A 23,732-nucleotide genomic window follows, 5' to 3' on the forward strand; every position below is an offset into this window, starting at 1 on the left:
TGTCAACAGAGACAAGACCTATTAAAAGATATTTCCAATCCCTTACTAAATCCTTACCACAAAGAGTTTTTCTCAGGACAAAGGGGTTTGTAAAAGTTGTACCTGATGAAGTGGTGGCTATGTATAAAAAATGACCATGAATTGTGGTAGTCAAGGTACCAGGAGCAGAAAACATTAAAGATAAGAAAATTCTCACAACTATCAAGTCCCTAGTGTGCACTTTCTGACTTTATCACCACAGTGTGATTTGTGAAACAACGAAAGCTGATGATAATCACTGACCTGTGATCAACTCTTCTGTAAACAGTTTCTAAATTACATCAGTTAAACTGATCTGGATGTAAAGCATACCACAGCTTCTGCCATTATCTTCCGGGTGTGGGTCTCTTGAATCTCTCTATAAAAGCAGAACCCAACATCTCTGTGTTGCACACCGAGTTTAACAGAGCTGTCTACAATGAGCATCCTTTGGCATATCACTTGTCTGCTACTGCTGCATTCCTGCACCCCAGGTATTTACATCCAATTCATTTTCATTATTACAAAAGGCTCAGAATATGCTGTTGAATAGTTTTATAGAACTAAACTCTTTTTAGGTTTCTGCATGAATGATGGCATTGTTGGCGGTAGGGTCTCTATTCCCCACAGTCGACCCTACATGGTCTACATTCGTGACAAGAAAATAAAACAAACATGTGGTGGTTTTTTGGTAAGAGAGGATTATGTGATGACAGCTGCCCACTGTAAACCAAAGTAGGTGAAATTATCATATTTTATACTTTTATCAGAAAGGTTATACTGACTTTTGCAGTTATCTAACAATTGGGAAAAAAAGGATTGAATTTAATCAAAAATCTTAATCCTAAGGTTTAATCATCTTGAGGTATTCGTGGGGGTCCATGACACCAACTTTTTACCTGACGGTATAGAGGTAGATCCCATTCCACATCCAAAATTCAGTATGGAGAGTGCAGGTCATGACATCATGCTTCTAAAGGTAATATATAATGTTGAACAATTTCAACCCCATCACACCTAGAAAAATGGCCTTTCATGATACGAAATTGTTGACATTTGAAGAATGTCAAGTTTGAATGAAGAAGTTTGGCTATGTAATTTTATCACTTGTAATGAATGCATTATCTTAAATGGGGTTATCGACCCAAACAAGAACTTCATCTTCTCTTTCAGCTCAAAACCCCAGTATCTTTGAGCAAATTTGTGAGAACTATCACTTTTCCAAATCCTGAGAATGAAAAAATCTCAAGTAACTGCCTGGTCATGGGTTGGGGCTGGAAGAAATTTCGTGAAGAGTCTCCATCAAATGTGCTCAAAGAAGCAAACGTGACTCTGACAGACTCTGAAAACTGTGGCATGGCTGACACTCTGTGCTCCCAGGGATCAACTGGACCAGCACTGGTATTTCAAGTGCCACCACTCACAAATTCTTATCTACTGTATGATGTATCAGTGTCAGTGCATTGTGATACACTAATAATCCATTGATATAATCCACAGGGAGACTCTGGGGGTCCACTTGTTTGTGGAGGTGTTGCACATGGAATTGTGTCTTTTTCCAGTGCAGACCACCACCTCACAGCCTACACTCATATTTCCCACTACCTTTCATGGATTCATGACGAAATGAAATCACCTACTCAGCCGCAATCTAAGACATGGAAGGGCAAGCTGGATAAACTCATTTAGTTTTATGGTTCAGTGCAAGTTCTGTCATTTATATTTGGTGTCACATTTTCAGCAATCAGCATGTGTGTGACATTAAAAGTGTGGGTTTAAAATAAAGGCTCATGTGTAATCCTTTCACACAAGTCTAATAAGAATTTCATTTTCTGGGTCTAAAATCTACTTTTCACATTCATGTTTTTCTATTTTCAGTGTGTTCGTTTAATAGCAATATATATCAATATATATCAATATATATATATAATAATATATAATAATATATAAATCGATTTGCTAAATATTCTTCTGACCATTATCTACATCAAACTAATAACAATTGATTTTATTCTACAAGTTTGCATAGAGTCCCATTCATCTTTGTCATGAATGTGAATTACAAAATTTAACTTGCTCCTCCCATTATCGAATTTCGTTAGACAAAAAACTTAAATGGTATTTTATACTATACAGAATATGGAGAAAAGAAAAAACAACACCAATCAAGCAAATGTTTTTTTTTTGTTGTTGTTGTTTTACAAAATAAAATGCTACATGAACACTTCTTGACTAAACAAGTGAGACTAAACAACTGGGAGAAATCAGCCATCTTTGAAAGAATGGCCGAGCTACTTAGAAATCTCCACCTCTGCAAGTATTCCCATAAAAAGAGGTTCAACATTGTCCCTCCCATTGACACTTGATAAGGACCCCTTGGCTTCAATTTTTAACACTCGTGGTACCATTTTAGCATAATGTTTCAGGGTACTCCACAGGGTAGGCCTAATCTGTTGCTTTCAGTTGTATACCTTATGTCATGTATTTATTAGCGAAAGGATTTTAGCACATCCTTGTTAATCACATCCGTTTGAAACAGTTCATCATTTGACCCTGGTTTTTGCAATTCTGAACTGATGAGCTGGTTTACATGTCTCTTGTACAATTTTCCACACACTTTTACCAAATATGTGACAGGACCTAGCACCTTAACCACACTTCCTGGTACCCACTTGACACTTTCCCCTCCCCTGTGGTTTCTAACCAAAACCTTTTTTTTTTTTGCAAAAACTGTCTGGCAGTTTTAGTATGAGACAGTTTAGCTTGCTGAGCTGCTGGTTTCTGCTGCATGATCTCAGTGAAGGTTTCAAGAGAGACATTCTGGTTTTGAATTCTCGCTTGATGAATAATTCTGCTGGGGTTTTTCCTGTGGTAGATTGGGAGGTGCTGCGGTAACAAAAAAGAAAATTGTTGATACAGTGCTGTAAAGACAATTGGTCATTCTTTCCCTTTTCCAAAGCCCTTTTCAGATTTTACACCAACCGCTCTGCAGCGCCATAAGAAGCTGGATGGTATGCCGGACTCCGAATGTGTTTCACACCATTGTTTTTCAAAAATGTTTCAAATTCATGTGCCACAAATTGCGGCCCATTATCAAAGATCAATTCATCCGGAAGGCCCCAAGTAGCAAAGTAACCTCTTAAGACCTCAATGGTCTTTCCTGCAGTGGTACTAGACATCAATGTTATATTTCCCTTTTTGAGCAAAGTCCACATGTATTCTTTGCCAGGGCCTATTAGGCCAACTCCAATTATGCACAGGGGCTGTAGCAGGCTGATTCCTCTCTGTCTGGCATGTTTGACAGGTGCTCACTAATTCTTCTATGACTGCATCAAGGTTAGGCCACCAAAAATGAATTCGGGCTAGGGCCTTGATCTTCACAATGCCCTGATGATTGTGATGCAGTTCTGTCAGCATTTTTGATCTTAACACGTCTGGCACGACCACACGAAAACCCCACAAAATACACTCAGATTCCACAGTCAGTTCTGTGTTTCTCAAAAAATATGGCTTTAGTGTGTCATGTGTGACATGTTTTGGCCAGCCATTTAATGTAATTTAAAATAACAAAAAATACGACTTTATTCAGCATTGTCTTCTCTTCCGGGTCTGTTGTGAACGTGTTCAAGTGTAGTGATATCTGGTTCGCGAACTAATCATTTGATTTAATCAATTCTTCTTGAACCAGTTCACCAAATCTAACTGAATTGTTTGAAATGGTTCGTGTCTCACTTTTTCAACATGGCTGACACTCCCTCTGAGTTAAAACAAACCAATATCCCGGGATATGAACTTCTGTGAAGTTCAGAACACAGAGCCAGATAACGAATGAAAGATTGACTTGTTCTCGAGTCAAGAATGGGTTTCATTGGTTTTCGGATCACCAGTAGTGATGGGAAGTTTGGTTCTTTCGAACACATCGATTCAATAAACCGGTTGAAAAAAACAGCTTACCGGTTCTTTTGCACTCTACATAATGACGTCATTGGCGATGATTGCCCTTGATTCAAGCCTTCAGTTTACCCGCGCTCATAACATTAGCACAGAATCAGTTTAGAATCATTCACCAAAAGAATGATTTGCTGTGTGTCAGCCCCGCACATGACATGCAGGAAAAAACTGTAGGCTAAATCGTGTGTGGAACAGTGAGGGAATGAATTAGTAAATCGTGTGCACAATTTATTTATTTTTTCTTGCATGTCATGTGCGGGGCTCCGTATGGACAGTATACCATACATAGATTTTCAATGGAGGGACAGAAAGCTCTCGGACTAAATCTAAAATATCTTAAACTGTGGTCCGAAGATAAACGGAGGTCTTACGGGTTTGGAATGACATGAGGGTGAGTCATTAATAACATAATTTTCATTTTTGGGTGAACTATCCCTTTAAATATGGCTTATTTATTCTGAAACAGAAGTCATTTAAAATGTTATTTGCACAGTGCCTATAAAATGTATTCATACCCATTCATGTTTTTTCATGTTTTGTTATGTTGCAGCCTTATGTTAAACTGATTTAAATACATTTTCTTCCCACATCAATCTACACTCCGTACACTATAATGATAAAGCAAAAAAAGGTTTGTAACAACTTTGCAAATTTATTAGAAATACAAAAACCGAAATTATTCCATTGCATAAGTATTCATACCCATTTCTGGAACAGATCAAGCATCACGTAGTTCAGGCAGGCCACGTCAGTCAAGCACGTATCAGCTGATAGTCAGCTGTTCCTGACATGTACCAATCCAGTTTTGACACTTATCATAGCGGTTCATTTAAATTCCCAAATCAACTCCGTTCTCCAACCCCAACTCCACCTAACTGAACCTGTAATCTAATCTCATTTTTTCTTTCCTCTCTTCTTCATTTACAGTTCACTATTGCAAACAATTTCTAACATGTATTTGTATTTCTACAACTCATGTAAATCATGAATTGTTATTATGTATGCATATACTGGATCTGTTCTGTACCCCAGTGGGGTTTGACTTGCTGCTTTTCCCGCTCTGTCCAAGCATGGCTGCATGGACAAGCGTAGGGAGTTTTGCCTAGAACAGAACCATACCGCCAACACTAACTATACACTATGTAATTGTAATAAATATACTTTGACGAAGTGGACCTGACTGAACTGAAATTTAGATAAGGAGCGTTCACATTGCTTGTACATGTTACTACACTTTGAGTGGTGTTAGCCTGTGGCAAATGCATTTGAATGGGTATAATTTGGAAAGACACACACCTCTCAATAAACAACAGCTGAAAATGCATATCACAGCAAAAATCAAGCCCTGAGTTCGAAAGAAGACTGCCTGTAGAGCTCAGAGACAGGATTGTGTCAAGGCACACATCTGTGGAAGAGTTCAGAAAAAAATTGCTGCACTGAAGGTTCACAGAAGCATAGCCTCCTTTACTCTATTGCCAAGTGGGTGAAGCTGTAAACTGTAGATTGGCCAGTTTGAATGTCTCACATTTGTTTTTTTTAGTCACCTGGTCAAGGAAGAGACAAAATAAGACTGTAACTGTTGATCTGTCTCTTTCAGTTGTTTGTAAAAGTTATACCTGATCAAGTGGCTATGTATAATAAATGGCCATGAATGATAGTCAAGGTACCAGAAGCTGCAAACATTACAGATGATGAAATTCCTGCAACTTTCAAGTCCCCAGTGTGCACTTTCTGATATTATCACCACATTGTGAGTTGTGAAACAACGAAAGTATATGATAATCACTGACCTGTGATCAGCTTCTTCTTTATATGCTGTTAGATCAGTGAATCTGGTCTGGATGCAGAGAATGCTGCAGCTTCTGCCATTATCTAGGGGTGGGTCCCTTAAATCTCTGTAAAAAAGCAGAACCCAACATGGTGGTGCACACTGCACATTGAGTGTAACTGAGCTGTCTACAATGAGCTTATTTTAGCATGTACATGTAAAGAAGCAAACGTGACTCTGATAGACCCTGAACATTGTGGCATGGCTGACACTCTGTGCACTGAGGAATCAACTGGACCAGCACAGGTATTTCAAGTTGCACCACTCACAAATTCTTATCTACTGTATGGTACTGTATTGTCAGTGCATTGTGATATACTAATAATCAAATTATAAAATCCAAAGGGAGACTCTGGAGGTCCACTTGTTTGTGGAGGTGTTGCAGAAGGAAATGTGTCTTTTTCCGAAAACAAGCAATGCAGACCACCTCACAGTATACACTCATATTTCCCACTACCTTTCATGGATTCAGAGGATCATGAATTAATCTACACAGCAGGAATCTGAAACATGGAAGGGCAAGCTGGTAAAACTCATTTAGTTGTCTGGTTTAGTGCAAGTTGTATCATTTATGTTCGGTCACCAGTCAGCATATGTGTGACAATTAATGTGCGGTTTTAAAATAAAGGCTCATGTGTAGCCTTTTCACACCAAGTCTAATAAGAACTTAATTTTCTGTGTCTAAAATCTACTCAGGTATTTGTGTAGTAACTGGCCACCAAGTTCTTTGTGTCCTTGCTAGAACTAATCTGGGGAAACCTATGCTAATTAACTTGTGATGCAAGATACTGAAAAACATACTGTAAAGAAACTGTATGCACTCCACAAGATCACAAGATTTTAAAATGAACACCTTTCTACAGCATCAAAACTTTTAGCAAAACATTGCAAAATCAAACATGAATCTAGACATCAGATTGATTGCTCTGAAAAAAGTAATTTAAAAAGGATTATGAGAAAGATGCTAATTCTAATAAATGAACGCACTGATAATAAAAATCATGCATCTGAAACAAAATTGGCATTAATGCTACTCAAGCAGCTAAACAAAAGTCAAATCAAATAGTAATTGGTTTGATTCTACAAGTAAATGCATACCTCTCATATTTTCCATGGAAAGAATTCATTTTATTGAAGATATTAATTCAATATATTGCTCCTCTACGTTTCAAATGCAACACACCAGTCTGAAAAATACTGGTGTAATGGTTTTTTATACTATAAAGAAGATAAAGGGAAAAAAATCAAACTGTTTTTCTTCCCAAAAAATAAGTTGCTACATAACCAAATATGTTAACAGGTGAGAAATCTGGGAGAAATCAAGCATCATGAAAGAGGGGTCATTTGACTGTCAGCTACTTACAACTCTTGACAAATTAACTGCAAACTAACAATTGTAATCTCCACTTTTGCAAAGACTGACAAGTTTGAAAAGTGAAGTCAGTACATGTCAGAGAGTCTATACCACCACAAGAGATAAGGAAACTTTATTAATTCGTGAAACATTGAGCAGCAAGGATACACTGAGAACATTGTCAAAAAAAAAAACATGAACACATACACAAATTCTGGGTTAAAAACATCAATTTCTGGGTTATTTGGCAACCCAGCACTGGGTAAATACTGGACAGAACACATACTGGTTTATTTGGGTTTTATTCATTTGCTGGGTTGATATTTGACATAGTGCTGGGTCAGATTTCAGATTTAACATATCTGGGTGTATATATTGATAGCATTATATATTGATGCAAAGTAGTGTTCTGGCTAATTCTGGCACATTGTACATTTATTTATGATTTATGCGCATTGTCCCTGTCTAATAAAACTGAAATATGTACACACATACATAATAATAATAAAAATATTGCTTATTGCATAGATCTTACTACACTTTGAGTGAAGTTAACCTGTGGCAAATTCAATTGAATGGGTATGATTTTGAAAGGCATACACATCTTAATATAAGGTAATGCATATCAGAGCAAAAACCAAGCCCTGAGGTCAAAAGAACTGCTTGCACAGCTCAGAAGCAGGTTTGTGTCAAGCCACACATCTGGGGAGGAGTTCAGAAAAACATTCTGCTGCATTGCAGGTTCACAGACAGATGTAGCCTCCATTATCCATAATGGAAGACGCTTGGGACAACAAGTACTTTTCCTAGAGTTGGCCTCCTAGCCGAAATGAGCAATTGATGGAGAAGAGGATCAGTTATACTGGTGACCAAGAAGCTGATGGTCACTCTAGTTGAGCTCCATGATCATATATGCAGATGGATGAAACTTACAAAAGGACAAACAACACTGCAACACTCCACCAATCTGGTCTTTATGGTGATGTTGCCAAACTCAATCCTCTCCTCAGAGAAGACACATGAAAACCCACTGGGAATTTGCAAAAAAGCACCTTAAGGACCCTTTTACGAAGAGAAACAAGTTGCTCTAGTCTGATTTACCTCAATTCCAATCATCATGTTTGAAGTAAAACCAAGCACTGCTCATTACCTGCAGAGAACCATCCCAAAAGTAAAGTGTGCTGGTGGCAGCCTCATGCTGTGGGACTGTTTTTCAGCAGCAGGGACTGAGGTACTTGTCAGAGTAGAATGAAAGCTCAATGCACCTGAATATAGGGATAGCCTTAATGAAACCTCAGACCAGTGCATTCAGAACCTCAGACTGTGTAAAAGGGTTAACCTTCCAACAGGACAACAACCTTAAGCACACAGCAAGAGTGGCTTATAGACAACTCTGTGAATGTCCTTGAGTGGCTCAGCCAGAGTCTGGGTTTGAATGCAATCATATATTTCTGGAGAAACCTGAAAATGTCTGCCAGCCCCCATTTAAGCTGACAAAGCTTGAGAGGTGAAGAGGTGAGGAGAAGAATGGCAGATAATTATCAAATGCAGATTATTGCATCATACCCCAAAAGACTTAAAGAGTTAGTTCACCAAAAAAGGAAAATTATGGCATTAATAACTCACCCTCATGACGTTCCAAACCCATAATACCTACGTTCATCTTCGGAACACATTTTAAGATATTATAGATTTTGTCCGAGAGCTTTCTGTCCCTCCATTGAAAATGATTGCTTTACTTTCTTCCTTTTCTTTCGCGTATTCGTAGATCCGTCTCGATCTGTTCCGCCTACAAAATAAATGCGCAAAAATTAAAGCGCTCTGAAATGTTTAGTCGCGCCTCTGTGAAGTTCTGAAGGCATTGCCCCTGGCAACAGATAGCGTATCCTGCCATCAAGGCCGACCGGCTCAGACCTCTCCCAAATCAACCCAAATCGGCACGTGACTCCTCAATCTCCAGGCTACACACCGCAATATAAACAACATATCTGCATGTTCTCACATCACGTCGTTATTATAAAATAATAAGTAAATAAATATCAAAATCACTTCGCTGAGAATGAAACACCACTTACCAGCTTCCGCGGTGTTGAAAATATCCTCTGACAATTAAAAAATTTGCGTGCGGCGTGACGAATCGTCCCGGTCGGATGAGGAGGTCGTCATCGTCAGGTCAAAGGTCATCATGTTGGTCATCTTATTGACGGCTAAATTATTATTCAAAATTTTACTAATATTTAGATTTGGCATGAGCAGGCATTCACAAAAGGAAATGTTATGAAAAAAAAAAAAAAAATTGAGAAAATTTTGCTGTGGGCCACTATAAAAAAAAATGAATTAACAGTAATCAAGGTACCAGAAGTTGCAAAAATATAGATAATGAAATTCTCACAACTATTAAGACTGCCCCTAGTGTGCACTTTCTGATATTAACACAGTGTGATTTGTGAAAAAACGAAAGCTGATGATAATCACTGACCTGTGATCAACTCTTCTATAAACAGTCTCTAAATTAGATCAGTTAAACTGATCTGTATGTAAAGCATACCACAGCTTCTGCCATTATCTTCCGGGCGTGGGTCTCTTGAATCTCTTTTTTTTAAAAGCAGAACCAAACACCTCTGTGGTGCACACCGAGTATAACTGAGCTGTCTACAATGAGCATCCTTTGGCATATCACTTGTCTGCTACTGCTGCGTTCCTGCACCCCAGGTATTTACATCCAGTCTACTTTAGTAATTAAAACAGGTTGTTTATAGGAATAAATCATGACATTATTTCATAGAACTACGCTCTTTATAGGTTTCTTCATACATGGCATCGTTGGCGGTAGGGTCTCTATTCCCCACAGTCGACCCTACATGGTCTACATTCGTGACAATAAAACAAAACAATCATGTGGTGGTTTTTTGGTAAGAGAGGATTATGTGATGACAGCTGCCAGCTGTAAACCAAGGTAGGTGAAATTATCATATTTTATACTTTTGTCAGAAAGGTTATACTGACTTAGTGCAGTTATCTAACAATTGGGAAAAAAGGATTGAATTTAATGAAAAATTTTAATCTTAAGGATTAATCATCTTGAGGTATTTGTGGGGGTCCATGACACCAACTTTTTACCTGACGGTATAAAGGTAGATCCCATTCCACATCCAAAATTCAGTATGGAGAGTGCAGGTCATGACATCATGCTTCTACAGGTAATATATAATGTTGAACAATTTCAACCCCATCACACCTATGGCCTTTCATGATAGGAAATTTTTGACATTTGAAGAATGTCAAGTTTGAATGAAGAAGTTTGGCTATGTAATTTTATCACTTGTAATGAATGCATTATCTTTACATGGGGTTATCTTCTCTTTCAGCTCAAAACCCCAGTATCTTTGAGCAAATTTGTGAGAACTATCACTTTTCCAAATCCTGAGAATGAAAAAATCTCAAGTAACTGCCTGGTCATGGGTTGGGGCTCGAAGAAATTTCGTGAAGAGTCTCCATCAAATGTGCTCAAAGAAGCAAACGTGACTCTGATAGACTCTGAAAACTGTAGCACGACTGACACTCTGTGCTCCGAGGGATCAACTGGACCAGCACTGGTATTTCAAGTGCTACCACTCACAAATTCTTATCTACTGTATGATGTATCAGTGTCAGTGCATTATGATACACTAATAATCCATTGATATAATCCACAGGGAGACTCTGGGGGTCCACTTGTTTGTGGAGGTGTTGCACATGGAATTGTGTCTTTTTCCAGTGCAGACCACCACCTCACAGCCTACACTCATATTTCCCACTACCTTTCGTGGATTTATGACGAAATGAAATCACCTACTCAGCAGCAATGTAATACATGGAAGGGCAAGCTGGATTTAGAACCAACACCCGGACATTTGACCCCAAAACCTGATAAACACCAAGTCTTGTCTGGTATCTAAAATCAGTGCATTTTTTTTCTTCATTTTGTCTAGAACCCTAAACTGTATTATATCATCTATCAGCCAAAAAGTTAACTAAGGAAGCCAGGGAGGAGCAGAATGCAGGAGTCAAAGTACAGATAAAAATAATAATAATAGAAAAATAACAAAAATACAGACTTTAATAATCTTAGCTTCATGTTTCAATGCCCAGAATAAGCTGTTGAACAGTTTAATAGAACTAAACTCTTCTGTTTTCATGTTTCTCCATGCATGATGGCATCGTTGGCGGTAAAGTCTCCGTTCCCTACAGTCGACCCTACATGGTTTACATTCGTGACAAGATATCAAAACAAACATGTGGTGGTTTTTTGGTAAGAGAGGATTATGTGATGACAGCTGCCAGCTGTAAACAAAGGTAGGTGAAATTATCATATTTTATACTATACATCAGAAAGCGTAAACAGTTTGGTGTTGGTTCAGGTCAGTTTAATGACAGTATAAATTTAATCTATCTTGAAACAAGTTCAATTCAGCTATAAGCAGTTCTACCGAAGGCAGCAATGTCTTTATTAGAGTTGGGGTACTCGGACTCGAGTTCAGACTTGAGTAAAGTTTTTTAAAAGACTCATTTATTTATAAAAAATTGTTAGAAGATGCAATTTTTCCTCTGATTTGACTCAGACTTGAGCCTCTTGGACTCTGTCCGAGAGTCCAACCGAGTCCAGGGAGAGTAGACGGAAATTTTATTGACTCAATGCATTATCACAAAAGTGATATTCAGTATTTGCATGTTTTAAAGTCTTGTCCAGTACTTGAAAGCCGACAGGTCTCTTGTGCTCACTCACTGAAAGGGAGCTCACAGAATAACGTGCCTCATAGTCATCGTATGAATGCTGTGCTCTCCTTCGTTTAAGTTCTCTTATGTTCTGTTATTGCTACACACTCACACAATAAGTAATGTCAAAATGCCCGTCTTGGAGACTATCCATGTAAATGCAGTCAGTTTTGACTTAAGTGAACTTGAACTGTTGGGAAAAATACAGATGTGTAAGATCATAAGATATATGCTTCAGATCTTAAAGCAACACCGTAAACCTGCAGCCGCCGACTGTATCATAAATGTTAATCAAACAAAAGAAAAGGATAAAATCACTCACTGCTCTTGACTGAATCACATATTAACTTTAATAAGAATCATCTGTATTCAATGTATACAGTGAAGATTATTTTTTACATTGATTACTTCATGAATGTCTTTAAATTTAAAGGCATTTTCTAGAAGCCTCTACTAGGCTACTAGCTGTAGAAAAAAATAACTTTTTAATTTTTGAGTAATATATTTATTTATCATTTAGCTTGTAAGTAATACTTAGAGTGTTAACTTGACTTCAGTAAGCTTTAGAATGTTTTATAACATTAGTTTATTTTGCTTTTTTTTTTTTTTGCTTTTTGTATTAGTGGCAGTTTCTGGCTTAAAAAAAACACGAAAAAAAAATTTTCTAACACCTCTGTGGCAATAGTTAATCACCTTGTGCATTATTTTCTAATAATTCAACGGCCTGTCATCAATTATTCTTGACATAATATAATTTATTGTAATTCATGTAGCCTAACTATAAATACATAAAAAAATAAAACAGGTGTCAGTTGCCTGTGACTTATGGAAAGTATATGTAGAGCTTTTGTAGACAGTGTGTGCCATTGGACAGACTAGGTTATCCCTCAGAGCCTCATATTCATCCAAGAATAAATTTTAAATGCTCTGTCTAAAGGGTCCGTGTATTTTGGTGTCCATTAATTTAATTGTATTTATTTTTTTAACTCAGAAATTAAAATGCGGTTTCTTTAATGGTTTCAAACACTGATGAATAGAAAAAGCAGACACAAACTAATTTTCATTATTCAAAAAGTATATTTAATTAAAAATCGTAAACATTATATAAATATTTCTTTTCTTTTTTTTTTTAGATAAATGTGTATTTTGTGCTCTTAAGGTCCCACTCCTTTAACCCCACTCTAGAATTTATACATTTACTTTGCTGATGAATAAAGTCAAGTCTCGCCCTTTGATTTGTCAGATTGCAAAACCTGTTTCACTCAGAAATATGTCATAATACATAAATCAATTCAGCCATAAATTCTGTTACATAACTTTAAATTTGCTAAGCAAAGAAGGACACAAATTATTAATAAAAAAAAAATCAAATTGGCACGAAACAATAGAGGTTTGCTTTTGTTACATTTAAATGGGCATTGCGTTTTTCTAGTTTCAAAGGTTAAAACTATGTTAAGATACTAATAAATAATAGAGTTTTGTTGGAGTAGGACTCAGCTCTTTGGGACTCAGATTTGAGTCCGACTTGGCCCATTTTGGACTCGATTGGCTAAAGACTTGGACTCGACTTAGGTGGACTCAAACCCAGCACTAGTTGGTATGAAGCTCAAGTCAGTTCAATGGTGATTCATTTGAGTCCAATAAGTGCCGATGTTTCAAGAAGTGATTCATCTATAAATCAGCTCTGCAGAAAACAAGTCATTATTTAGCCTAATTCAGTTTAAATTTTGTTCTCACCCAATAGTAACAGTGCAGTCATATCGATAATATTACTGAATGTTGAGTGTATTTTACATTGGTGACTTCTGACATTCAAAGCGACAGTCATGTTGCTGTATTTTAAATATTAATAACTTTGTAAATCTGGCTGTTATGATGTCTTGTTTTTTAATGATTTGTGTTTGTTTTTTGTCATTTTTAGTCATCTTATGGTCTATTTGGGGGTCCATTACACCACTTTTTTACATAACGGTATAGAGGTAGATCCCGTTCCACATCCAAAATTCAATATGATGAGAACAGATCATGACATCATGCTTCTAAAGGTAATATATAATGTTGAACAATTTCATTACAATCACACCTAGAAAAATGGCCTTTTATGATAATTTTTTTTTTGACATTTGCAGAATATATTTTTGCTCAACTTTAAAATTCAAGAAAATTTCAGAAAAACACTGTTAGAATTATAGGTTCTATTAACTCAAGCAAAAACTTTGCATCTTCTCATAAAGCTTAAAACTCCAGCAACTTTGAACAAAATTGTGAGTATTATTGCTTTGCCAAAAACTGAGAAAGAAGAAATCTCAAAGGACTGCCTGGTCATGGGTTGGGGCTGGAAGAAATACCATGACGAGTCTCCATCAAATGTGCTCAAAGAAGCAAATGTGACTCTGACAGACTCTGAAAACTGTGGCACGGCTGAGACTCTGTACTCTGAGGGATCAACTGGACCAGCACTGGTATTTCAAGTGCCACCACTCACAAATTCTTATCTACTGTATGATGTATCAGTGTCAGTGCATTGTGATATACTAATAATCAAATGATATAATCCACAGGGAGACTCTGGGGGTCCACTTGTTTGTGGAGGTGTTGCACATGGAATTGTGTCTTATTCCAAAAACAAGAGGAATGCAGACCACCTCACAGCATACACTCATATATCCCACTACCTTTCATGGATTCAGAGCATAATGATGCTGGACGTGCCAGCTATGTTAGATCAAGTCGCTAGATCCAACCCCCGGACATTTGACCCCAAAACCTGATAAAAACCAAGTCCTGTCTGGTACCCAAAATTTGAACTTCAGTTTTTCTAGAATTCTATACTATATTTGAATCATCTATCAGCCAAAAAGTTGACTATAATAACAAGGGAGCAGCAGAAAGCAGGACTCAAACTACAGATAATAATAATAATAATATTTAATTGAATGAAAAATTATTGAATCTTAGTTGCATGTTTCAATGCTCTGACTTATGATCAAAATATGCTGTTGAGCAGTTTAATAAAACTAAACTCTTCTTTTTTCATGTTTCTCCATGCATGATGGTATCGTTGGCGGTAAAGTCTCCGTTCCCTACAGTCGACCCTACATGGTCTACATTCGTGACAAGATATCAAAACAAACATGTGGTGGTTTTTTGGTACGAGAGGATTATGTGATGACAGCTGCCAGCTGTAAAAAAAGGTAGGTGAAATGATCATATTTTATACTTTTATCAGAAAGGTTAACAGTTTGTGTGTTTTAAAGTCTTGTCCAGTACTTGATGTGTAAGATCATAAGATATATGCATCAGATCTTAAAGCAACAGTGTAAACCTGCAGCCGCCGAATGCATCATAAATGTTAATATTTAGTGTATACAGTGGAGATTATTTTTTGCATTTATTACTTCATTAAATGTCTTTAGTAGGCTATTTCTAGATGCCTTTACTATAGGCTGCTAGCTGAAAACCTATTAAATCATCTATCAGCCAAAAAGTTGACTAAGGAAGCCAGGGAGGAGCAGAAAGCAGGAGTCAAAGTACAGATAATAATAATATTAATAATAATAATAAATAAATAAAAAAATTAGAGGTAACGGCAATCTTACGTTGTGGCCTCAAGATGCTATGTTGAGGGAACGATATCCATTTCTCGTGGCCACTACTTCTTATGTTGAGGGAACGACATTATTATATGATTTATTACAGAAAATATTTAATTATTAAATTATTATAACATAGGACTTGGCTACCGGGCTGTATTACGTGAGATAGTCAGCATTCAAATGAAGTTTATCAGCATAATATAAAATAGGCCTACAAGAAAACATTTTTATCCATCCTACAATCTTGTCCATTAACTGATCATCTTTTCCCTGTAATATTTGTTTATTATTATTAGCCTTCTATAATTGGTTATATTTTTATATGTTTACATTTTTTTTTCTTTATTTTGTTCTCTTTACTTAACGTTCTGAATACTTTTGCAAATAATAGCCTGCTGTAAATGCAAATCAAGCTTTGATTATGCTGACTTAAATTTTTGCTGGAATGCATTTTAAATGTAACATATTTATAAAGGACCCACTTTATATTAAGTGGCCTTAACTACTATGTACTTACATTTTAATTCATAATTTATTACAATGTACTTATTGTGTACATACATTTTTACATTGTACTTACATTTAAAAAAAACCGACATGTAATTACATCTGTATTAAATTTCTGTAATTACATTTATAATTACACTGTTGACCCATACTTTACACCTTAACCCACCCTTAAACTTACCCATACCTCCAACCCTCTCCCTAACCTTACCCCTATCCCACCTCAATAGCAGCAAAAGTGTTTTACAATACAATATGAACACAATAAGTACATTGTACTTATTTTTTATGTAAGTACATAGTAGTTAAGGCCACCTAATATGAAGTGGGACCATAAATACTATAGTGTTTAGTTGAGGAATGAATCACTTGCGTAGTTGACTTTGAAAATGATAACAGAACAACATTTAAACTGCATTCCAGGAAAGATTCCAGTCAGCATAGCAATAGTAGGCTAGTATTTACTAAAGTAGTCTATTCAAATTGTTAAGTAAAGAGATCGAAATTAAGGGAATCTAACCTAATCTAACTATATCTATATATAACCTAACCATGTCTAATGGGTCCGTGTACTTTGGTGTCCATTATTATTATTACTATTATTTTTAACCCAGAAAATAAAATGCAGTTTCTTCTTTAATGGTTCAAAGAATGATGAATAGTATAAAAAGGTCTTTCATTAAAAATATAAAAAATTATATGAAGCTTTTTTTTATTGAGATAGAAGGTGCATTTTCTGCTCTTAAGGTCCCACTCCTTTACCCCCACTCTTGAATTTATACATTTACTTTAACGATATAATTTTGCGCATGCGCGACTGAACGAATCACTCCCCGAGACGACTCGTTCTTCCCGAGTCACATTAAAGATTCATTTAAAATGACCGAATCATTCAAGAACGACCGTCACTAACTGGCATCACACGAAAACACCAAAGTGAAAGACACACGCTTGTTATCCGTTTTTTATTTTATTTTTGATATTAGCACAAATTTGAAAATCGGAAAACGAAGCTTTTCCGTTTTTTTTCATTTTGGTTTTGGAAACAGATTTTTAAAAAAACAAGTCGTTTTTTTATTTTTCCATTTTTGGTTTCAATTAGAAAAACGAAAGAACGAATGATACACGGATTCGTCGTTCAAGAACACCAAAAAAAAAAAAAAACATCCATTAAAATCACTGATTCTCACAGATAAAAACTTAAACTCGTAAAAACTTTTACACTTATTTCTGAATTCGCAAGAGGTATTCAGTCAGCGAGCCAGTGAAGAAAACACCGGCTTTACAGCGATGACTCTTTTGAACACCTCTGATTGGTCATTGCATGCGTGAGTATCGTGTGTATTGGTTAATGCGCAGTGCTGTAAAAACCGCCAGCCAGCCAGCTAACACAGACTTGATTTTAGCAGCTGATGATATGACTTGCTGAACGTTCTAATCACACTGGTGTTAAATGTAGAAAATATTAATCAGGGTTTTTTTTTTTGGAAGCTGCATTAAAAATCCACTTGCCCCCCTCACTTTGAATGGGTGTCATGTCTATGAGTCACACAGCTTTATTGCAAATCTGGCCTTTTATGGTGTCTATATTTATTTACTTATTTGTTGTTGTTTTCGTCATTTTTAGTAATCTTATGATCTATTTGGGGGTCAATGATACCAACTTTTTACCTGACGGTATAGAGGTAGACCCCGTTCCACATCCAGAATTCAGTATGAAGAGAAGAGGTCATGACATCATGCTTCTGAAGGTAATATACAATGTTGAACCATTTCATTACAATCACACCTACAAAAATTGCCTTTCATGAAATGGTTAGCAAATATAAGTGCTATTAACTCAAGCAAGAACTTTGCATCTTCTCATAAAGCTTAAAACTCCAGCAACTTTGAACAAAATTGTGAGTATTATCACTCTGCCAAAAAATGAGAATGAAGAAATCTCAAAGAACTGCCTGTTCATGGGTTGGGGTTGGAAGCAATACCATGACGAGTCTCCATCAAATGTGCTCAAAGAAACGAATGTGACTCTGATAGACTCTGAAAACTGTGGCACGGCTGACACTCTGTGCTCCAAGGGATCAACTGGACCAGCAATGGTATTTCAAATGCCACCACTCACAAATTATTTGACAAATCAGTTCATTTTGACCTACTAATAATTAAATGATATAATCCACAGGGAGACGCTGGGGGTCCACTTGTTTGTGGAGGTGTTGCACAGGGAATTGTATCATTTTCTAAAAACAAGCCAAATGCAAGCTACCTCAAAGGGTACATTCACATCTCCCAGTACCTTCCATGGATTCAAAGCATCATGATGTCACCTACAACACCAGAAACGATAGATCAGGCCTACATATCAGGAACATTTGTTCCAACCCCGGATGACAAATCCCAAAATCCATCAGTGTTTTGTCTGTAAACCTGACAACACAAAATAGTCTAAAATTTTTGTTTTCCTTCATTTAGTACTCCAAACTATAAGTCTTCTACCAGCAAAAGAGCCCCCCGAGGCAGTCAGAGAAGAGCACAAAGCAGGAGACAAAGACAGATAAATTAAGTTTATTGTACATGTTGCTTAAGTTTCCATGCTCAATTTGTCACAAGAAACCGTAAGGAAACTACTATCGAACTACTATTGTAAACAATGAATCCTTTTAAGTTTAAATCAAGTCACGTTTAAATAGTATAAACTATATATATAAAGTGTATATACAAATTTGTCCTTTGAAGCCTTAAGCATTTCATTTTCTGTAGTTTTTGTGCAATAGCTGGCCACCACTGCCACCTTGTGGTACGTGTACTGCACAGAATAAAAAAAACTGCCAATAAACAAAATTATGTACATAAAGATTTATTGAATCGATTTGTCATTCAAGCCTTTAAAAAGGGAGCCCCTTTCAGCAGGATACAGTAACGTTTAATCTAGTTACAAGATTGATTTTTCATCTTCTGCATGTGTTAACTCCTCAGCTTTCTTTTCGTGGAGACCATCTCATCTGCAGGTTAGGGATTTCCATGAGCTCTGAAAAAACAAAGCCAAGTAACTTTAAAAGGTCATGTCAGAAAGGAGAAAAAAAAAAAAAAAATTCAATTTCAAACAGCTAAAGCATCCAATACCACAATCATTGTTTGAGAAATCAATCTTCAACAGAACACCTGGCCATTAGCCAAATCAAACCAATGGTTAATGATTTGAATATACAAGCAGATGTATACCTCACACATCTTTGCCATGAAAATGAATTCATTTCAAAAGGTCAGCTTGCTCCTCTAGTTTCCAAATGCAACATGTCCAGTGTCAGTCTGAAAGATAAAGAGTTGTTTTACTATGCAGAAGATAGAAACAAATCATGCATTTAAAAAAAAAAAAAAATCCAATAAGACACTACATAAACACTTCTAGACTAAGTGTAATAATTTTACAAAATTGAGTATTTATAAACAAAAAAGGACCAGACATTTTTAATGAATCACTGAAGACAAGGAGGTGACGCAAAGGCTACATCTGATCAAAAATAATCTTTGATAAAGCGCTTAAAAACTAGGAGTCAGAACAGGGACTTAAAATCTCTCATTTAAAGGGCCATGTGAGGTACTTTCCACAAAACACGAGTGCACTTAAAAAAAGTGTCATGCATTTTTTTTTTTTTTTACAAGGTACAGGAAGTATTTTTCTTAGGCTGTGGAACAGGACTGAAAGGATTCTGGAGATAGCCACTGGTCGAGGCAACATTCGAAGAAAACATGGACAATGAGAACTGTTGTAGAATGCGTACAGGAGAGCAAAAGGTTTTACCTCACATTACAGGCCTATCTCCACAATTGACCTAGTCAAGAGAGCAGCTTTCATCTCAGGATTCTTGAGTCGGAAGGCACAACACTTCATTCTCCAAGGACATTGATTTCCGTAACTGCTAGCAGAGAACTCTTGGATCCAATGAAGCATTACACATAACCATTGCTTGCTTTAATCATCTTTAAATTGGTTTGCTTATCTAATACTAAAGTTTTATTTGCCTAATGTAGAATATTTAAAACCCAGATAGTAAAATCCCCAACTAGCCTCTCAAAGACATTCCCCTGGTTTATACTGAGCTTTTTAAATATCGAATGCAAACGAAAGAGCATTTTCCAACCATTTTTTAATGGGCTTCATGAAGCCAGATTCATACAAAAAGAAAAAAGGGATTCTGGAGGTGTTGATATACAGAACAGAGCACATTTCTTTCCAAGGAACAAATTCTTGACATTTAAGAGGATAAGTTCAGTCCACAGTAGAGCATACTTTAAAAAATAAATTTAGACTGCTCAAAGAGTAAAGTACCTCAGGGATTCAGTCCTAAAGTGAGGTGGAATGACCCACTTAAGCGGTTTACTCTTTGGATAATGAATATTTACAGATCTTTAGCAACATCAAGGAGGTTTGCCAGAGTCAACTCCAACGCAACATGCCTGCCTTGCTTCACTAAAGGAATGCATCACAAAATGGAGATGGCAAAGAGCCATAAAGAACATCACAGCTTATCAAGCTTCTATTGGAGGATCAGATTAGAATATTTTCTTGTGGCGAAACTGCCGTTTTAAAATGGTTTAAATGCAAATACCCCCCTAAGCACTTTCATTGAGTCGATATTAAGAAATTGGTCCAAAGATCTTTGAGGAAATTGGTTGTAGAAGCTATCAGGCTGTGTTGAACAGGTCAATTTTCACGCATGGTTTCAGAGACAGTTTCTTAAACACATACTTAAAAAAAAAAAAAAATCAGGACAGTTTCAAACCTCTGTGAGCATCTATAACACAATCGCAAGATAAAATGGCAGATACAGGTAGCCTCACAGAACTTGAAACTCTTACAGTAAGTGAATGCTCATGGATATTAGGCAGCTCCTCAATGAGAGGAACATCCTGTGGATACTTGACACAGTAAAAAAGGAGTCTTTAATAGAACATTTGAATCAGAACACAAAATGTAGAGAAAAAACAAAAAGTCTTCCAAGAGCGCATCTTTTTAAATACAGCCAGCGAAGCGATGATCTTGCAATCAGGATTTTTTTTTTTTACTCGTGTGAAGCTGAGGACAAGAAGTAGGCAAAAGTGTAAAGGCACTGGAGCATGGTGAACATCCATTCCAAACAGTGAACTGACACCAAGACATGATTCTTTTTGAACAAGGTCTTACTGAATACTGATCAAGTGCACAAAACCTACTTTAGTCGCTAATTTTGTAATGTATCTTTCTGGATTGTGGTCAGCAACTCCAAGATAAAGGCAACCAAGTAGACTGAACTCTAAAGTTTCAAAATGGCAGTTTTGTCTTTCTGCTTAGATCTAGACATTACTCTAAAGATCTGTAATGGTGTAGTAAAATTAGTCATTCTTAACAGTCATCAATACATACCATAACTGTCGTAGCTGTCTCTGTAGGATCCGCCGGAACGGTCATATCCCCCCTGACTCCTAAAACCAAAAGTAATATTTGCCATATTTAAAGTGCTCACGGTTACAGCACCTATAGAATTATTCTATGGGCACAATCTCTCTTTACGTAAAAGATCCCTCACCTATTATCCCTGTATCCACCGCCGCTACCCCCAGAGTATCCACCACTCCTGGAGTATCCACCACCACCACCGCTGCTGTAGGAACGGTCACCACCACCGTAGCTTCTCTCTCCTCCGCCATAGCCTCTATCGCCACCACTGTAGGATCGGTCACCTCCACCATAGCCCCTGTCGCCACCATATCCTCCACCACCTGCAGGGGGTGCAAAAAACAAGGGTTAAGCACAGATGAAAAAAAAACTATGCAAGATCTGTCATGGTAATTGCAAGCCACCAGGACTGCAATGAATGCAGGGTGCAATGCAGAATGCTTACGCATTCAACATTGACATCAACCTCTACCTCGGCCACCCCTGAAGCCTCCCCTGCCGCCACCTCCAGGACCTCCTCTGAAGCCACCGGACCGTCTACCAGATTTGCCAGCTTCATCAACGCGAATCATGCGGCCATCAACAGACTGGAGAGAAAAAAAAAAAAAAAGCATTTAAATGTTAAGAAACTGACTTCAAGCATTCACAGTTTAATTCATTAACTTCCTGCAGTTTAGTTACTATTAGTACACATCTAGGCATCAAAATGGTCAGTTTTTCAGTCCTAGGAATAAACCTTAAAACATTGTTACAATTTTCTCCGTCCCTAAAATGTTTCAAAATCTTACCTTTCCATTCATTGCAGCCATGGCATCCTTTGCATCCTCCGGATTTTCAAATGTGACAAAACCAAAGCCTCTGGAACGGTCGGTCTCACGGTCCCGGATGACATCAACTAAGGCAAAAAGAACCATATAATAAAGAACGCTGAAAGAGTTCATAAAAAAAAAAAAAAAAAAAAAAAAAACTCATAAGTGACTTCAGACAAACCTTTGGCAATTGATCCATATTTGGAGAATGCCTCTTCCAAGGAATGCTCTGTGGTATCATAGCTCAGACCACCAATGAACAGCTTTCCCTCGTCAGACATGTTGAACAAACTGCAGAAAAATAAAATTTTGTAATTTTTTTTTTACATGTATATTTATATATACAAAAAAAAAAAAAAAAAAAAAAAAGATCCGTTAAGACTAAACCAGTTTATTGCGCGGCGCCACGCGGATCGTATTTCAAAGTGCGCATCAAGGAAACGCCATTTTCTGCCCTACCCTGGTCTTCCTCGCAACGTGCTGCAGCCATTTTGCCACAAAGACACGTTTCATCGGGTCAAACCCGTTTGACTTCGGCTTTCAGATCTTTATTGACCGTAGTTTTTAAAGATTGTATGAGAAATAACTATTCGTTATTACATACGGCAATACTGTGAAAAGTAGGTCAGCAGAACTAGGTCACGAGGCGCTTTATGCGAGGAACAAAGAAACCTATCAAATCCGACATAATTCGATACATTTACACACTACATTCGACGAATTTCGATTAAATAAGCTGTTACGATGCAAAATGAATACATTTTTTTCATTAAAAATTATTAATATGATAGTAGACCGAAAACGTTTAAATACAACTAATGAACCACCATTACAAACTATACATCGATATAATGCAACATCAGAAGAAAATGTATTTTAATTTCAGACCAAAAACTCTCAAGGAGGCTATATTTCTTACCTTTTTTTTCTCGAAGACAAAGAGAGAGAACTGAACTCGACGCTGGCTGCGGCAGAATAGATCCTGCTCAGAAAATGGCGCCTGTTTAAAGGCTCCACGTGACTGCAGATCTGAGGGCGTGTTCACATCGCGCCACGTCACAGGGTTTTACACGAATAAAGACCTTTGTCTTGATGATTTATGCTCTTTGTTTTTTGTTAAAAAAAAAAAAGAAAAAGAAAAAAAAGAGAGAGGTGTTAACACGTTTTTTTTAATTGTAAAATTACACAAAAGTTTTGGAAGGAATTGGCAGAATTAATTTGCAATCTAGTAAATCTAGTAAAGGATAAATACTGTTTTTCTTTCAAGGATATTGTGTACTATGAAAATAATGTTAACAAAGGTCTCGAATACATTGGTAATTGATTCATATTAATGGCAAAATATACATAAAGAAAAATGCTTAAACTCATTTAATATTTTATTGTTTTGATATCTTCATTTAAATTGTAAAAAACAAAAAAAAAAAAAAAAAAACAAGAGAACCCCTGTTACTAACTAATGTTACACTTTATATTG

At 36.7% G+C, this 23,732-nt stretch overlaps 4 protein-coding genes across 7 annotated transcripts; 3 read left to right on the forward strand and 1 right to left on the reverse strand.

Moving 5' to 3' along the window:
• The first annotated feature begins 373 nt into the window (after positions 1 to 373).
• On the forward strand, positions 374 to 1,828 carry LOC113064916 (granzyme G-like). The gene is made up of 5 exons (XM_026235927.1): positions 374 to 512; positions 597 to 753; positions 868 to 997; positions 1,192 to 1,419; positions 1,519 to 1,828. Exons 1-5 carry the CDS (start codon positions 458 to 460, stop codon positions 1,705 to 1,707), a joined length of 759 nt encoding a protein of 252 aa, XP_026091712.1. The 5' UTR covers positions 374 to 457; the 3' UTR covers positions 1,708 to 1,828.
• A 7,980-nt stretch (positions 1,829 to 9,808) lies between these two features.
• Positions 9,809 to 14,783, forward strand: LOC113064547 (polyserase-2-like). Its single transcript, XM_026235402.1, has 9 exons — positions 9,809 to 9,863; positions 9,954 to 10,107; positions 10,222 to 10,351; positions 10,520 to 10,747; positions 10,847 to 11,081; positions 11,333 to 11,486; positions 13,828 to 13,951; positions 14,141 to 14,368; positions 14,468 to 14,783. The coding sequence occupies exons 1-9, from the start codon at positions 9,809 to 9,811 to the stop codon at positions 14,675 to 14,677; spliced, it is 1,518 nt and encodes a 505-aa protein (XP_026091187.1). The 3' UTR covers positions 14,678 to 14,783.
• A 146-nt stretch (positions 14,784 to 14,929) lies between these two features.
• LOC113064918 (mast cell protease 1A-like) lies at positions 14,930 to 18,658 on the forward strand. Its single transcript, XM_026235929.1, has 4 exons — positions 14,930 to 15,100; positions 17,637 to 17,760; positions 17,881 to 18,108; positions 18,192 to 18,658. Exons 1-4 carry the CDS (start codon positions 14,952 to 14,954, stop codon positions 18,432 to 18,434), a joined length of 744 nt encoding a protein of 247 aa, XP_026091714.1. The 5' UTR covers positions 14,930 to 14,951; the 3' UTR covers positions 18,435 to 18,658.
• Positions 18,659 to 18,850: 192 nt separating this feature from the next.
• On the reverse strand, positions 18,851 to 23,329 carry LOC113064917 (cold-inducible RNA-binding protein B). Of its 4 annotated transcripts, none has more exons than XR_003278908.1 (8): positions 23,175 to 23,329; positions 22,437 to 22,546; positions 22,235 to 22,341; positions 21,919 to 22,033; positions 21,577 to 21,769; positions 21,414 to 21,472; positions 19,232 to 19,318; positions 18,851 to 19,037 (listed from the first exon to the last, which is right to left on the reverse strand). XR_003278908.1 is itself a non-coding variant. In XM_026235928.1 (7 exons), the coding sequence occupies exons 2-7, from the start codon at positions 22,534 to 22,536 to the stop codon at positions 21,073 to 21,075; spliced, it is 588 nt and encodes a 195-aa protein (XP_026091713.1). In that variant the 5' UTR covers positions 22,537 to 22,546; positions 23,175 to 23,329; the 3' UTR covers positions 20,141 to 21,072. The 4 variants fall into 4 exon arrangements, 1 of the variants encoding a protein (XP_026091713.1); XR_003278910.1 differs by having other exon boundaries at positions 21,414 to 21,479; XR_003278909.1 differs by lacking the exons at positions 18,851 to 19,037; positions 19,232 to 19,318 and adding an exon at positions 20,141 to 21,086 and having other exon boundaries at positions 21,414 to 21,479.
• Between the last annotated feature and the right edge of the window lie 403 nt (positions 23,330 to 23,732).

The sequence above is a fragment of the Carassius auratus genome, chromosome 47 (genome assembly GCF_003368295.1).
Source record: "Carassius auratus strain Wakin chromosome 47, ASM336829v1, whole genome shotgun sequence".
NCBI classification, from domain to species: domain Eukaryota; kingdom Metazoa; phylum Chordata; class Actinopteri; order Cypriniformes; family Cyprinidae; genus Carassius; species Carassius auratus.